The sequence below is a fragment of the Crocodylus siamensis genome, chromosome 1 (assembly GCF_052110815.1).
Source record: "Crocodylus siamensis isolate JL-2025a chromosome 1, ASM5211081v1, whole genome shotgun sequence".
NCBI lineage: Eukaryota > Metazoa > Chordata > Crocodylia > Crocodylidae > Crocodylus > Crocodylus siamensis.
Genome location: NC_143395.1, coordinates 269,754,106 through 269,768,966, shown reverse-complemented (window position 1 = coordinate 269,768,966; position 14,861 = coordinate 269,754,106). Strand labels below are relative to the sequence as shown.

Here is a 14,861-nt window from a genome sequence, read left to right as displayed (position 1 = left end):
ATTCAATGAGCTTTGGGCCATAGGAAGTTTGCTTCTGGTGATGAGGTTGGTGAGGTTTGGTGCTTGTTTAAAGGCTAAGGTGGGTAGAAAATATGTAGGAGAAAACAAACAACAACTGTAATCCCACAGTCACACTACCTTCCATGCACGTGTGGCATGGCAGGAAGCGCAATTGCGTGAATTGCACATTAGAACCCATTGTGCCTTTAGCTGCATGTGCAGAGTGGCCCGGTTTAACACATTTATAGACATCTTATAATCTGAGTAGGAAGCAGTACCTTGTGACTGGTGCTAGCCATATGTATGTTGGGAGAGACTATGGGTTTTGTGGTAATATTTCTATGTTAACAGTGTTCATGTTGTTATAAAGTTGTGAGCCCCATAAAGCTAGTACATGGGGAGGAATGGGATAAAGAGACAGTGAAGCAAAAAGTCTGCCTACCGTACTGTGGTAGCATCCACAGACTTGAATAGCTTTGTTAATCCATAAAGAAAGGCAAGATGGCTGACACCTGGGAAGCTGACTTACGTAAACTTAGCAAGGGGAAAAGTAGGATGGGGAAGGTGAGTGACTGCTTGGTAGGAGACAGTCTGGAATATGAGCTTTGGACTCAGGGATCTGGAATGACTAAAAAGAGAACAGCTGAGTTCCTGGGTGTTCAAGACTGTGCAAGCTAGACTGGTGATAGAGGGTGCCTTAAACCCCTTGGAGGTGGGAACAGAGAATCTCTGGCTGGGTAGCCTTTGCCCCAGCGAATGCATCTATTAACGTTTGCAACTTCAGGTTGCTCTTAGTCTTCCCAACAGATGATAAAGCCCCTCTCCCAGAAAAATGTTTCTGACACGATTGTCTGCAATGGCTGGGGATGAGATTTGGTGATCTAAGATCCAGGATGACCCCTCCCAATCCTGTTCCTATGTTTCCTGTTTGAATGATGTGTGCTTTCACTGTATTTCTTTCTTCTGTCTCTGGCAGCCCCTTTCTGTAAGGGAGAATCAATTGTAATATGAGGCATGGGTAAATACAAAAATCCATGGGTGGATCTAGAATTTTGAAAAAGTGGGTGCAAATGGTGTGGTGGATCATCACAGATAAAACAATGCATCTTTATCCAGTTAAAAGGAAACTGGAAGCTTTATGCTAGGGGCCTAGGGCTGTATTATTCAGTTTAAGAGTGAAGCAAAACCAAATATAACATCATTAGAATGAGTTAAAAGAAAGGCAATCTGCAGGGCTGAGAACTAGGCGTTTCATTACCAAGTTCAGCTAACAGACAGCAGAATTGCAGAACAAGGGACAACTTGATTAGTGGAACATCAAGACCAGTAAAAAGAAGAGAGGATCATTAACACCCGTGGAATGAAGAGTTTAAAAGGACTCAGGTAGATTATAATGAGCCATGAAGTCAAGCGACTCCCTCGGTGCTGCCTGACTAGAAATGCTGCTGCCACTGCCAGGCAGTTGGTATTAAACTTTGGGTGGAGCAGAAATCAAAGGGGAGGATGTAAGTGCACCAGTGCAGTCCTCCTCCCAGATATGCCTCTGCACGTATCATTGCTCCGGAAGGAGAAGCAAAACATTCATTTAATTTATCTGCAAACAGAAAGCTCTAACCCAAGCTTCAAGAGCCTCACGGTTAACACATCAGGAGCCTTCTCCTGTGTAGTGATAGAAGTTATAATATAAAGATGCCCCAATATTAAGGAGACTGAGTAAGCTGATAAATGGGAGATGGTCTCTCTGTTAATTAGCTAGTCAGAGACAGGCAAAAGGTATGCCAAGGCTTTTCTGTTGTTCAACAATTAAAGTTTTTGTTTAGTTCCTCTTATTCATGTATGACTCTATTTTCTGAACGTAAAATTGCCAATGCACTTGTAGGAACTTTGAATGGAAAGAGCATGTGGAGACAGCTCTTTGATGTCATTGTGAAGAAGAGGAACTGATCTTGAAAACACGCAGCTTTGCTTTTGTTCTAGCTTGAAGCCAGTAATGCTTCTCAGAATATTTTATGTTATGTACCCAGGAGCACTCTTTCCAGGTTAAAAAACCCCCAAACTTTATAGCAGTATGCACTGCCAACCATGTTTTGAAAACCTAAGGTAGATTTGTCTTCAGTGATTACCTTTATTTCAACGTCCTTGCCAGGAATCTGGAGAGAATTATTGCAGAATACCACACAGAAAGACAGATTCTTTCCACGTGTTGCTTCTGAGACTATCCCTACTGTATGTACAACTTGGTTGACTATGAGCATTAAGCTTGGCAAAGCAAAGCCTGACTTGTGAACTCAACTTTACTGTCCGTGAGTCAACCTGCTGAAGTCAATGCCAATTCACCGAGCTAAGCACATGGACAAACCCTTGCAGATGTGTCTAACTTTTTTTTTTCTGAGGTACTTTCTTCTACTACATTGCTACTATACTCATGATTCTTATTTATTTATTTTTTTTGGCAGGCCTTGACCTAACAGGTATATTTCTCTTTGCAATCTTGACGCTGATGACACTAATAGCCAACCTGGTGTTCATAGAGGAAGTGTTCTATATCTACAAGAAAATCCCCTCCTCCAAAAGGTCCATTTTTATTTGGATAAATGCTGCAGCTCCGGTAAGATCAGGGAGAAAGTAATTAAACTGTGTGTGGACAGTGCCATTTCATTAACACTGCTGTATTTGGTCAAGTTCACAATGAGGTTTTCCCCTTCCAATCAACATAAGGAAAAAGAAGCTGCATCTTAGATTCGAGTACTGGCCTGGGGCAAGTGGTGGCTTAGCCACCTGGGGCCAGGGCTAAAGCCAAAGCTGAGCCATCACCTACCCCCAGAAAGGGTGGTTCATGTGGTAGGGGAGGGGTATGTGGTGGGGAAAGTGCAGGAGGGACTGCATGGTGGGGCTAGAGGAGTGCACGGGGGAAACCATAATTAATCGAGTCTGCTCTGAACACAAGCTAATGCACACTGTATTGTGCCACGTGCAGTTGTATAAGTGGCAAAATACTCATCAACGTGCAGAAAAAATGGCAGTGGTGTGCTTTTGAACTAAAGCACCTCTGATGTGTTTTAGTTCAAAAGTGAGCCGCTGCCATTTTCTCAGCACTGGTGCACATTTTGCTGCTTATGCAACTGCAAGTATTGCAGCGCTAGGTGCTTTTCAAAGTGCCTAGCTCTGCAGCACTTGCATGTGTAAAAATACAGGTGGTGGAAGGAGGTATGCAGTGGAGACCCACTGTGAGTGGCTTGAGGGGAGCACAGGGCAGACCGCACAGCCTTCCCACCCTGCCACTTCTCTTTCCTCTGGCCACTTACCCCTCTGCTACTTATCTTCAGCTCTGGTTCTGTGGGGGCAGGGAACAGGCACAGGTGCAGCCAGGGCAGGCAGCAGAGGGGCAGTATGGCAGGGCACTATTTGTGCCTGCCACTTTAAGACCTAAGCCAAGCAGCCAGCAGGTGCCTGATTGCGGCAGCCATTTTAGATTCAGGGCTGCCTATATAAGCAGGGCATTTCCCTGCTGGCAGGGCAGGAAACAACACTGCCTGGTGGTGAGGCTTCTTGGAACACCCTGGAGGTAAGGAGGAGCTGTAGGGGATGGCTAGGAGGCTCCTGGTCCTGGGCATGACCTAAAACTGCACCCTGGTGGGTGGCCTGGTCAGGCTGTCAGTGGCGTAGGAGTCCGCGGGAAATGCCAGGCCAGTTACTACCCCGGTGAAAGGTAGCCTTAACCCCAGCTGCCACAACTGGGTGGGTCACCTGCTAGTAGGGCCAGGTGGTGGGCCCAGGACTGAGAGTGGGGCTAGAGGCACAGAGGCCTGACTGAGAGTACCCTCGACTGGTCAGTGCTGGGGCCAGGGCCAGAACGGTCAAAAGGGCCAGGGGCCCACTGCGAGGGGTGCCCAGAGCTGAGGGCTTTGGGTTCCCGACTGGCCTTGGAGGCGAGGCCAGGGCCTATGTGGCCAAAGGTCCTGGGGGGGCCACACCTGAGAGGGGAAATAGTTTCAGGGAGTGAGGTAGCCCTGAATGAGGGTGGGGTAGGCTGCCTGAATGGAGGGATCTTGGAGGGGTCCTGATAAGAGGACTGGGGCCCAGTGTGGGGCCGGTAAGAGTAGCAGCGGGATGCCATCTGCGAGGCATGGGCTGTGGTATAGGGGAGGTATGGAGCCACAGATAGTGCTCCCTGGCATTGAAGCAAGAAAACGGGCAGCCTCCCGCCCAATTAAGATCAATTAATTAATAACAAAGAATGGCAAGCGAGAAGGCGGGCAGTTGGCCCAGGAACAGGTGGGTGGGCTAAAGGGAAATCAGCCCCAAGAAGGCCCCCTGTTACAGACAAAAACCACAGACAAGCAGTAGAGGAGCAGGTATAGATGCAGGAATTTAGGGGTATGGAGGGCAAGGGACAGGGGGCACGTGGTGGGGGGCAGGCAGCAAGTACAGGCATGGAGGGGTAGGGGACAGTGGGATAGGTGGCAGGGTGGCACAAATGCAGCAGTTGTGGGGAAGGATGAATTTAAGATGATCCTCCAATAAAAATGTATAATTTTATAAACTTATAATTTTCCATGGACAGAACCTAATTATTGTGTGGTCATCTAAAATTTCTTGTAGTCCTGCATTGAGATAAATAGTCTTTCGTGACCTGGTGTTACCTCTGTCCCCCAGTAACCTTGCTGTCTTTCTGTCTAGGTGATAGCTACTACATCATGCATTGGGATGTGGATTCCTCGCTCCACAATGTTTACAGATTTCACTGCAGCAGTGTATGTATTCTTCTCGTTTCTACTCTGAACCCTGAATTTCCTGCCTTTAAACAGCTGCTATCAGTAGATAAACATAGTTATTTTGTAAATTTAACAATTGAGTAATTTTTTAGTTTGAGGTGAAATCTCTTGGGAGCTAGTTTACAGGAGGAAGAAAATATTAAAGCAGTTCCCAGGGCTGCAATCCCCTAGCATGGGAGCTACAGTATGGAAGAACTGAGAGTTACACGATTGATCCCCCTGATTGACAGCAGCCTTGGAGCCCTGGACATCTCTCTGAATGCCATGTGGAATGAGATGCTGACCTATGATTTTTCACCGTGCTTTTATTAATGACACACTGTGGAGATCTATTATTAATGGTGGCAAGTGAACCTCCAATGACTATATCAATGTAAAAATGTTCCACAGATGTCCTGATAAAAGCTCTTTGTATATGAGCTTGACAGTTCTGACATGTAAAGGGGAGAAAGAAATATGGTCTCTGTTTTCTAAAGGTAATGGTGTAGCTGTCTATGGCAGAGACCAAAAGGTTGAAATCTATAGGGGAGGGATTTTCAAAAGTGCTGGAGGGATTTGGGAGCACAAACATAAATCCTAGCACCCACTGACTGCTGGCTGAGTTTTATTAGAGAGCAGAATGAAAAAGGGTAAAAGCACAATAATACTGAGCATTATTAATTTATTAAATAATTTCTTCAGTGTAATATGTGCAAACTGTCTGTGCCTTATCTAATGCTGTTAGTGTGTAAGGTACTACAAATGTATATACAAAGAAAAAGGCATACATATGAATGACATGCAGTTAACCAATATTAATTCATATAATTGTTTATTAATACTGAATATTAATGATTCATGATCAATGTGCATGGTTATATAAATGCATATTACTACATTAATATTAACATGGATATGTATGTGCTAAGGACAATTGTGAAAGGAGGAATGTGACTCACTCACAAAATTTCTGACTGTCAGATGTAGTTGGTGTTGTTAGAATTCAGTCAACAACAGGAAAATTATAATTAAAAAAAATAGAGGTGGCATAGCCCAGTGGATAGACCACTAAGGTGGAAGCCAGAAACTCCTGCATTTTAATGCTGCTTTTTCCCCCACTCTGTTTTGAAACTTTAAGCATATCATAACTGCTCTGTGCCTTAGCATACTCCTCTTTTAAAGTGGTATTAATACCACTTCAGTGGTAGTACAAGGCAGTTGTGACACATTATTTCTGTTCAATTTGTGCTAAATACATTTACACATTGCAGGAACTCAGGTAGTGCAGATTTTTATATTTTTGGACTGGTAAAAGGTGCTTGTCTGTCGGCTTACAAGGAACATATGGCCATTTGTGTACATTTAAGGTGACATTCTTTTTTCTCCAATAGCTTTTTTGCCATTGTCATCCACAAGTTCCTACTGATGATGATTAAAGAGTGTGGAGGCCAAAACTTATTTCTCAGGCGGTTTGAGAATGATCGTTTCAAGATCAGCACAGGCCCCTTCTGTTGCTGTTGTCTTTGCCTTCCTCATGTGCGCGTCACTAGGTGAGTTTCCCTTTGAACCTGGTGCTGAAAATCAGCTACTTAGCAGTATCACATGACCAGTCACAGAACTTCCTGTTTTTTTAAAAACAAAATTGCTCTTGGTGTATTTTGAATGGGTCACCTCTGAATTTCAAGCTGTTAATAGGTGGGGCTTCTCGCTCCACAGGGGGCTGGCCAGGAACTGGGCCAAAAGTGGGGCAGGTGCTGGCAAGCCCTGTGGAAGCAAGAGAAGTCCCCATCCCTTGTGGCTCCCTACTGCCTAGGCTGACGAAGAACAGATTTGCTCCTGGTCAGCATCTACAAGTGCAGTACTGAGCAGTAACTGCACAGTTAACCATGTGCCTGTATTTACAGGTACCATCTAACTGCTAAGTAGCCTAATTTACTGCACAGTAAATGCCCCACATGTGTAGACTGTGGTGCTTTATTGCACAGTAGATTAGTCTACTGTGCAGTAAAGTGTCTCATGTAGATGTGCCCGATAACACTGAAATATTTTAATTCTAATTCTGTTTTTACAAAACTCCTCTGAAGCCAAAAAATCCAAATATTCCATTCTGATTTTTTCTGAACACTATTTCATCAAAACCAACATGTCCCTGTGAAAAGTTCTGATTTAAATTAAATGGAGCTTTTGGATGAAGCCTTCTTCCAGAAATGATTGAATTAATCCTAGTAAGGAGGTATTTCTGAATGCGTTTTAGCCCACAAGTTCTCTGGACTTTGTTTGTGGCCACAGGAAATGAAAAAGGCTATATCTGAGATTGTGTTAGCCCTGCAGTTTTTTAGAACCCTGATGGTTCAGAAACATATAAAAAGAAAAAAAATGGTAATATCTTTTATTTGACCAGACCTGAGGAAGGGCATTTTATGCCTGAAAGCTTATGTAACGTCTCTCCCAACTTTATAGTTGGTTCACTAAAAGATGTCAGCAAATAAATTCTGCTTTTTGTATAAACTTGAAGTTTACAGATGGGACAAAGTATGATATTACCTCTATGGCATGTTTTGCTTAGCAGTGTTGCCCACAGTCCACTGAGATGGGGACACCACTAGAGTTTGTATTGGCACAGGGAATGTGTGTATCTCACTGCAGTGCTAATGACTCAGGGACTAATTGTGTAAACTGTAGAGAACTTTTTGGGAGGTGCTAAGTGCTCCCAATTTATGAGCATCAGTGGGAACAGAGGGTGCTTAGTAGGATTAAGCACCTAAAACAGACAAGACGGACAAAACGAAAACAAATGCAGTACAGTAGTCAATGAAAGGAAGAGTGGATGAGTGCAGTACAGTAGTCGATGAAAGGGATTGTTGGGCCAGGGGAGAAAAAATTCTGGGGGAAATTAACTCAAGAAGAGTTTTGGAGATGCACCATGAAGAAAACCAAGTCAAAACTATGAGAAGAATTCAATTTATAATCAGCATTTGCAAAACAAAACAAAAAACCCCTGAATTTTTATTTTACCATTTTTTCTTAAATCATTCCATTATATCTCAGACTTTAAATTTTCCATACTTTTTAATTTTGAAGGGTAAAGGTATCTATATACATACCTTAAATACCAAAGACAATAGGCAGTAAAAACAAACTAAGGCCCAAGTAAAGACATGATGGAATCTGATGTGGGATCCCCACACTTGTGTTTCTTGCCGTGCCATGTGCACGGCAGGGAGGCGTTATTGTGGGATACACATCAGATCTCATCGTGCTTTATTGCTGGCACAGGGGGAGCCTGGGATCATGATCCTGGGTTCTCCCTCCACCAACAAGTAACAGGCTTCTGCAACTGAGAGCCCTGTCAGCTGATGGAACTTCCCAGTGTGGGAGCACACCCCGGCCACAAGTTCAGTTGATGATGTGATAGGAGCCAGCACAGTTATTCCACATTTTTTGTGAAATAACTTCGTGGCTTATTCCTTGTTTGATCACACCATTCATTGCATTAACATGTAGCTGGGTGACAACATAAGATGTGATTAACTGCTTAACTGGTTAATCACATCTTAAGTATAACATGTGCCAGGGGCCTAAAAATGGGGTTTAAAAAACATCCATAAGATATTCACCCAAAATCTTATCCAGCAACTATTAATATCAGTGGAAAGGATCCTACTGACTTCGATGTGATTAATGCTCTGGGCCTGAACAATGAGAAGCTGACGGAAGTAAAGAGGACGTGGCTTTGCTATGTCTACCCTTTTTCACAAAGTATAAGTCTTCAGTATATTGACTTTTTCTCTTACTTTATGTCCTGGGCCTCTCATGTCTACAGATGAGTGAGAAAAGCCTTCTCATGGAATATTAGGATGCCCAGTCTCCAGTCTACGCTTTAGCCTCCGAACCCTCACCCCTCTTTTACATAGCATGACTTTTTTGAAATGTCACTAAGGTGGTCCAGAGCAATTTGTCTCCTCTGCCTCTGCCTGCACTTGGGAGAGAGCAAATTAGTCCTCAGAGATTTGGGGACCTAAACAGCTTGTTTTTTTATTGGCTCTGATAAGGCTGACAGATAGATGGGTTGTGCAGATAAGTATGGTAGAGGTACACAACCTGTGGAAGGAAAGGCATGACAACAGCTTTCAGTCTGCAACTAACATTCAAACAATTACCCTGTTTTTAAACCAGTCTTAAAAGCCTTTAAGAAGGCAAATTCACTAATAGGGTGACCCATCTCAAGCTTTTTCACATGTGTTCTTACTGTTTGCAGTTATTTGCAGGAGTAATATTACCACTCTAATTATTAATTATTATGTAATTATAGCTGTATTAATTGAGCAATTCAGACAAGTTCATTAATATATCACATTAAGCATTAAAAGGTAGCTTGTTGACTGCTGAGGCTTCATTAAGGAGAGTCCCTGAGGAGCTAAGGGAGCAATAGGGAAAACCTTAACAACAACAAAACAAACAAAAAAGGAAAAAAAGGAAAAATAGAGAGGTGGGAAATAACTACAGAATAATGATGCTGACAACGAGGATACACTTGACAAAGAAGAGAGAAGCTGCAACATTCCCAGCCCCAGATTGTCCAGTATTCACTTAAAGGCAGGTCATGTATATTAGCATGCCCTTTATTAGCAAATGTATTTTCTCTTTTTCTTATTATCCTTTTTTACAACCAGCATTAACATCCAAATATTCAGATATATAGATTATGTTAAGGATACAACTTAGGCCCCTGCAAGACATTCAGGCGAAGGCATGATGGGATCTGATGCATGATCCACACAACTGCACTTCCTGCTATGCCACACGTGTCCACATCAGCTGATGGGACTCCCAGCTACAGAGGTGCACCTGGCCACACATTCAAGTAATATTGTGTCAGAAACCAGTCATAAAGTTATTCGACAAAAATGTGGAATAACTTTATGGCTTATTCCTTGTTTTAAGATGCCATTAATTGCTTTAATGTGTAGCTGGGTTGCAACTTAAGATGTGATTAATTGGTTAATCATGTCTTAAGAGTAATGTGTGGCAGAGGCATTGGACTCATGGAAGTGGGTATATTGATCGCCAGTGATAGTGTTGGAACTACATAGTGTATTGACAGTGGATATATAATTTCTTCCACCTGTGACTATGCAAAGGAGAAAAAGTAAGTGGATACTAAAGAGAGTCTACGGAAAGATGCTCTGAAAAATTATAGTTTTGTCTCCTGAGCCTGCACAACTCCTTTTCCTGGACGACTTCAAAACTGCAGATTTATTGATCAGAAACACGGAAACAGAATTCAAAAAGCCTGAGCCTGAATTGATTCTATCTTTGCAAGTTAGTCTAATCTGCAAAACTTGAACTGATTTGAAGGTGGATAGATATTCCCTTTTCATTCTAGCAGTGGGGAGGGGCATGGTGCAGATTGTTGGCCACTCCTGGGACTGTAGCATGGAGCAAAGCAGAGGGAGCTGTCAGTGGGTATGGGGCGGCAGGGCGCAGACATGTCCCCCGGGAGGGCTGTGGGCTGTGCTGGGCTCTCCTGTGGGTCACATGCTTCTGGATTTGTGCATGGGATGAGAGCAGGCTGCCACTGCTGGCTGGGGTCACCGGTGGCACTGGGCTCTTTCCAGTGCTTGTTGGGGGGACAGCAGCCAGCTCTTGTCCCACATGCAGATACGGGGGCATGCTCCACCCAGGAAGAGCCTGGCACAGCTCCACAGCCCACAGTCCTCTCAGGGGGCATGCAGCAGCAAGAGCCACCCTGCACCACCCTGTGCCACACACCCATTGACAGCTCCCCCTGCTTTACTTCCTGCTGTAGCCCCAGGAGTGGCCAATGAGCTGTGCTGCCCCCCACCACACCTCTTCACTAGTCTCCACCTTAGTCCAGTCCTTCCCCATCTCACCGCCATGGGAATGTATTATTATTTTCCCTGATTGAAACCAATTTTTTTCTTTTCTTCCTTTTAGCCTGATTTCAACCCAGTTTTTATGTAGAAGATAAACCCTGAAAAATTCCTGGAATTTTTTTTTTGAAAATAAAAACTGAAAATGTGGAATGCTAATCACCCCTAACTCAGTGTTTATTACCCCATTAAGAAAACAACAGAGGGACATTACCAGCCACCTGTTGATTCTGCCTTTGTCACAGCAGGGACCATAGCCAGCATGTGGTCTGCTAGCTAATACACAGACACCTCTCAGCAAGACAGAGGGGAGCATGGAATTCCCACTTAGCAGGGAGTGATGAGGGGGAAGAGGGGAGCAGCCTGAAAGTCTCTGCCAGAGCTGCAGCCAGGAAGCAGAGGAAAGGGGCCAGCCCTGCTGTGGAGCAGAGAATCCTGTCCAGCCCAGAGAGCATGCCAGGATGCTGGGGGTGTTTGGTTTAACTGAAACCAGGAAGGGGTGTGGGACAGACATTTCTTAAACTGGTTTGACACAAATGAGTCAAGTCTTATACTATGTTCAACCAGGTTTATCTCAAACTGGTTTCAGCCATTTTCAAACTGGTTTATGTGCACTAAATATATGTTCTGTTACAGGTTTAAACCAATTTCTGATCACTTAAACCAATTTGTGTAATGTCTGTCCTTAGCCCAGAAACCCCCATGTGCAACATTCCTCCTGTAGACAAGAACTAAAATGCTAAGAATGTTTGCCATTAAACTTAATGCTGTCCATGGAAGCATTGACCTCCAAGTGTAGCAGAGTTTTAGAAAACATAGCTATAATGAAGGGATTAATGGCATCTTTGTTCAAGCAACAACTACGGTGCTCTTCAGCTGACTGTAATGCAGAAGAGGACATATTATAAATGGCTTGGATCAACAGTTTACTATTGCTGTAGGGCCTAAAAATATTAATATATTACATTAATACCTTTTAATGTGAAATTTAACAAACTCTAGATGCATACTTAAGCCAGATTTTAGTCAGGCTCTAAAGTTAAGTAAAAGCTTGTGTTTCTTTTACCTGATAAAGTCTAGTGGATTTCTGTTCAAATTATTCATGAAGTGGTGACTGTGGCATGATTGTTTCCCTTTTTTTAATTCATTAGACAAACCCTGTTTTTGCTGAAGTTGGGAACCTTTCAATTAGCTTTCCTTCGACCTGTGCTAATGTTCTTATCAATAGTACTTTGGACAAATGACATCTACAACCCTTCTGATGTGAGTAAACATTCTTGGAGTTAAGACAGTCACCAACCTTGTAAACTCCATGCTGGCCAATTAGCACATAAAAGACAAAGTTCAAGTACTGTCACATAAACAGCGGTCCCAGCCCACCATTTTACTGCCTGTTGTGTTCTCACTTATACCTACCTAAATTCTGGAGAAAGTGGATGTAAAATGCTACTAAAGTTGTTGAGAACAATATCATCATTGTAAAAAGACAAAATTTCTAAGAGAAAGGTTTGTTAGGAAGACTTCAACAAGCTTCACTCATGGAACATCTGCTTTTCAACTCATCATCTAACAAACACTCCTCTGACCTTGTGCACACATCATCTCTATAGTTACTCATTCCATAGATGGTTACATCCTGAAGGATCACCCAGGTTGTAGTAAGATCCCCTTGAATTACCTTGTCTGGGAAATTAGCTGATTCTAACTTAAGAGTTAACCTACAATGCATATCTATAGTGCAGTGTAGAGATACTCCAGTACTAGAAGCAGTTTACCATAAGAGTATGGAGCTTCTATGGTTTAATAAATCCTGAAAGAGACAGTTAGCTATGTTAGTCTGAAGACAGGTCAGAAGGTAAGGCAAGCACCTTTAGGCTAAGTACAGGTAGTCAAAAAGCCTGAGGCTGAAGTGATTAGTTTAAACCTGTAACAGAACATACGTTTAGTGCACATAAACCAGTTTGAAAATGGCTGAAACCAATCTTCACAGGTTAATTTAAGCTGTGTAGCTTGAACTGATAAGCAAGTGACCAGACATTCACTTCTGAGTCTGGAAATGAAGCCACATGCCTGCAGTAACTCAGCCCAGAAGCCGGGGGACACTACAGCATACCTCCCTCCTCATCAGCAGCAGGCAGCTTGGGCCACCCACTTTTCTAGGAGGACTTTGTGGGGGACTTGCAAAGCATCCTGGGATGCTGTGGAACTCTGAGCTAACTTGAATCTGAAGGGGACCTGGGACAGAAGTTCAACAAGCTGATTTTTAACCTAAATCAGTTAAGTCTGATACTACATCAATTCAGGTTTATCTTAAACCAGTTTCAGCCATTTTGAAAGTGGTTTATGTGCACTGAACTTCTGTTGTGTTACAAATTTGAACCAGTTTCCAATCACTTACACTGGTATATGTGTAATTTCTGTCCCTAGTATAAACTAACTAAATAAGATATATATACTATATAAGATATATATATATATTTAAAGCTAGTTTGGATGTTTCTGTAATAAAGTACAGTATGAAGTGTAGACATACCTTTGATCTTTGTAAAATATTATAGATAAAAGCATATGAATAAAGCTAAATCTGAGCTCTCTTTTGCATTGGCTCCTTCCTATTAATCTGAATGGGATAGTGAAACTCCCTGAAGGAAAGGAAATCTCTGAAAACAATTATGCCCCAGATTAAAGCACTGGAACTAACAAGTTTCCACCCAATTCAGAAAAAGGCAAATAATATTTTCAGTACACATTTTCAGAATAGCTCTTTTCATAGTCACAATAATAGTAGTATTAATAGAAAATTTTGAGGATGAAAAATACTTTTCACCTTTGGAAAGAGCCAAAGAACTGAGAGAGAAGGTGGTTAGGTTTCCCTGCAAACTTGAAAACAAAACCCCTTGTCAAAAATATTTAAAGTACTCCCCTTTAAGCTTGACTTTTGTTTGAGGGCTCTTTGGGCAAAGGATCAGAAAGGATTGAATGTTGGCACTAAGTCTAGGAAAAACTGCCACTATTTATACCTCCTGACAGTGTTGCATGTCTTAGAAGAACCTGCACTACAACACATGATGCTTCTGAGGTGTCATTCTGGGTGTGATCTTGTGAGCAACAGCAACTCCCACTGTTGTGGGCAGTTGAGAGTGCTCAAGTCCTTGAAAGATCCACCTTGCCAGAACCTACCAGATTTGCAGGCCCCTGAGAGGTTGATGAGATAATACTGTGCTATGCACTATTGCTTCAGTTGGTTTTGTGGTCTGAACAGTTTTCAGAACAAATTGTTGCAGCCTCTGCATTTATTTTCCATAAAAAGAGAAACAAATATTTTAATTCTTTCATTCTCTTTAGTACTATCTCTGGCTTGAGACAGGAAAAGTTATGCCATGTCTAATCCATGTACCTGTTTAATTTGCTTTCAGTTATCTCCCAAAGGAGCTGCAATATGGCTTAATTGCTTCATTGGGGTCATTACAATTATCGCTCTGTGGCCAATTGGAATCATGTTTCAAAGAGTTAGGGTTCTCCTAAACTGTAAGAAGATCATCCCTAAATTTGCACTTTATCAGGTGAGAAATCTAACATTTCAATTTAGAATTTCCCAGTGTTGGCTTTAAAAGATGGGCAGAGCTGTGGAACAATACGTAGTGATTGCTGTGCTTTGTTACTGTTTGCATTATGACACTGTTTTCCTTGGCCATTCTACACACATAGTACTATATAAGAAATGATAAAAAATATTGGCTGGGAACCACTAAGAAATAGAGAGTAATGCTAAACAGGCTAGCTTAAATTTTGACCTGCTGCATCCAGACAAGTGTGGATGTGTGCTATGTGGCCCCACAGACGCATCTGCAGTGCCACACACTGCACATGCAGGCATTCTTTCCACTGCTACCTTGCAGCTTGGCGGGGGGGATGGGGTTATGACCTTAGGAGATCCTGGGGTAAAAAAAAATCCATGCCAAAAAAAAAGCAGTGTGGTGCATATGGCAACAGGACATGCTGCCCAGAACAGGAGCCTGGCCAGCTGGACGCCAGGTCAGGCTGCTGGGGCCAGAATAGTTGATGGCCCCAGACTCCCCTACCCCACCCGGGGTAACCTGACATGCTCCAGAGCGTGTGGCATAAGCGTTCCCCCAGCCCAAGCTGTGCTGCTGCTACTTGTTAGGGCTGTGCGAAATAGCACCATTTTGTTTCAACTTCCATTTTACCATTT

General features: G+C 42.9%; 1 protein-coding gene across 1 annotated transcript in view; it reads left to right on the top strand.

Moving 5' to 3' along the window:
* LOC149874470 (organic solute transporter subunit alpha-like) overlaps window positions 1–14,861 on the top strand; it is an 88,515-nt gene that overhangs the window by 61,238 nt on the left and 12,416 nt on the right. Inside the window, exons 5-9 of the mRNA XM_090062131.1 lie at window positions 2,457–2,608; window positions 4,681–4,754; window positions 6,146–6,304; window positions 11,800–11,911; window positions 14,065–14,211. Coding sequence (XP_089918257.1) covers window positions 2,457–2,608; window positions 4,681–4,754; window positions 6,146–6,304; window positions 11,800–11,911; window positions 14,065–14,211 — 644 coding nt within the window. The remainder of the gene's footprint in view (window positions 1–2,456; window positions 2,609–4,680; window positions 4,755–6,145; window positions 6,305–11,799; window positions 11,912–14,064; window positions 14,212–14,861) is intronic.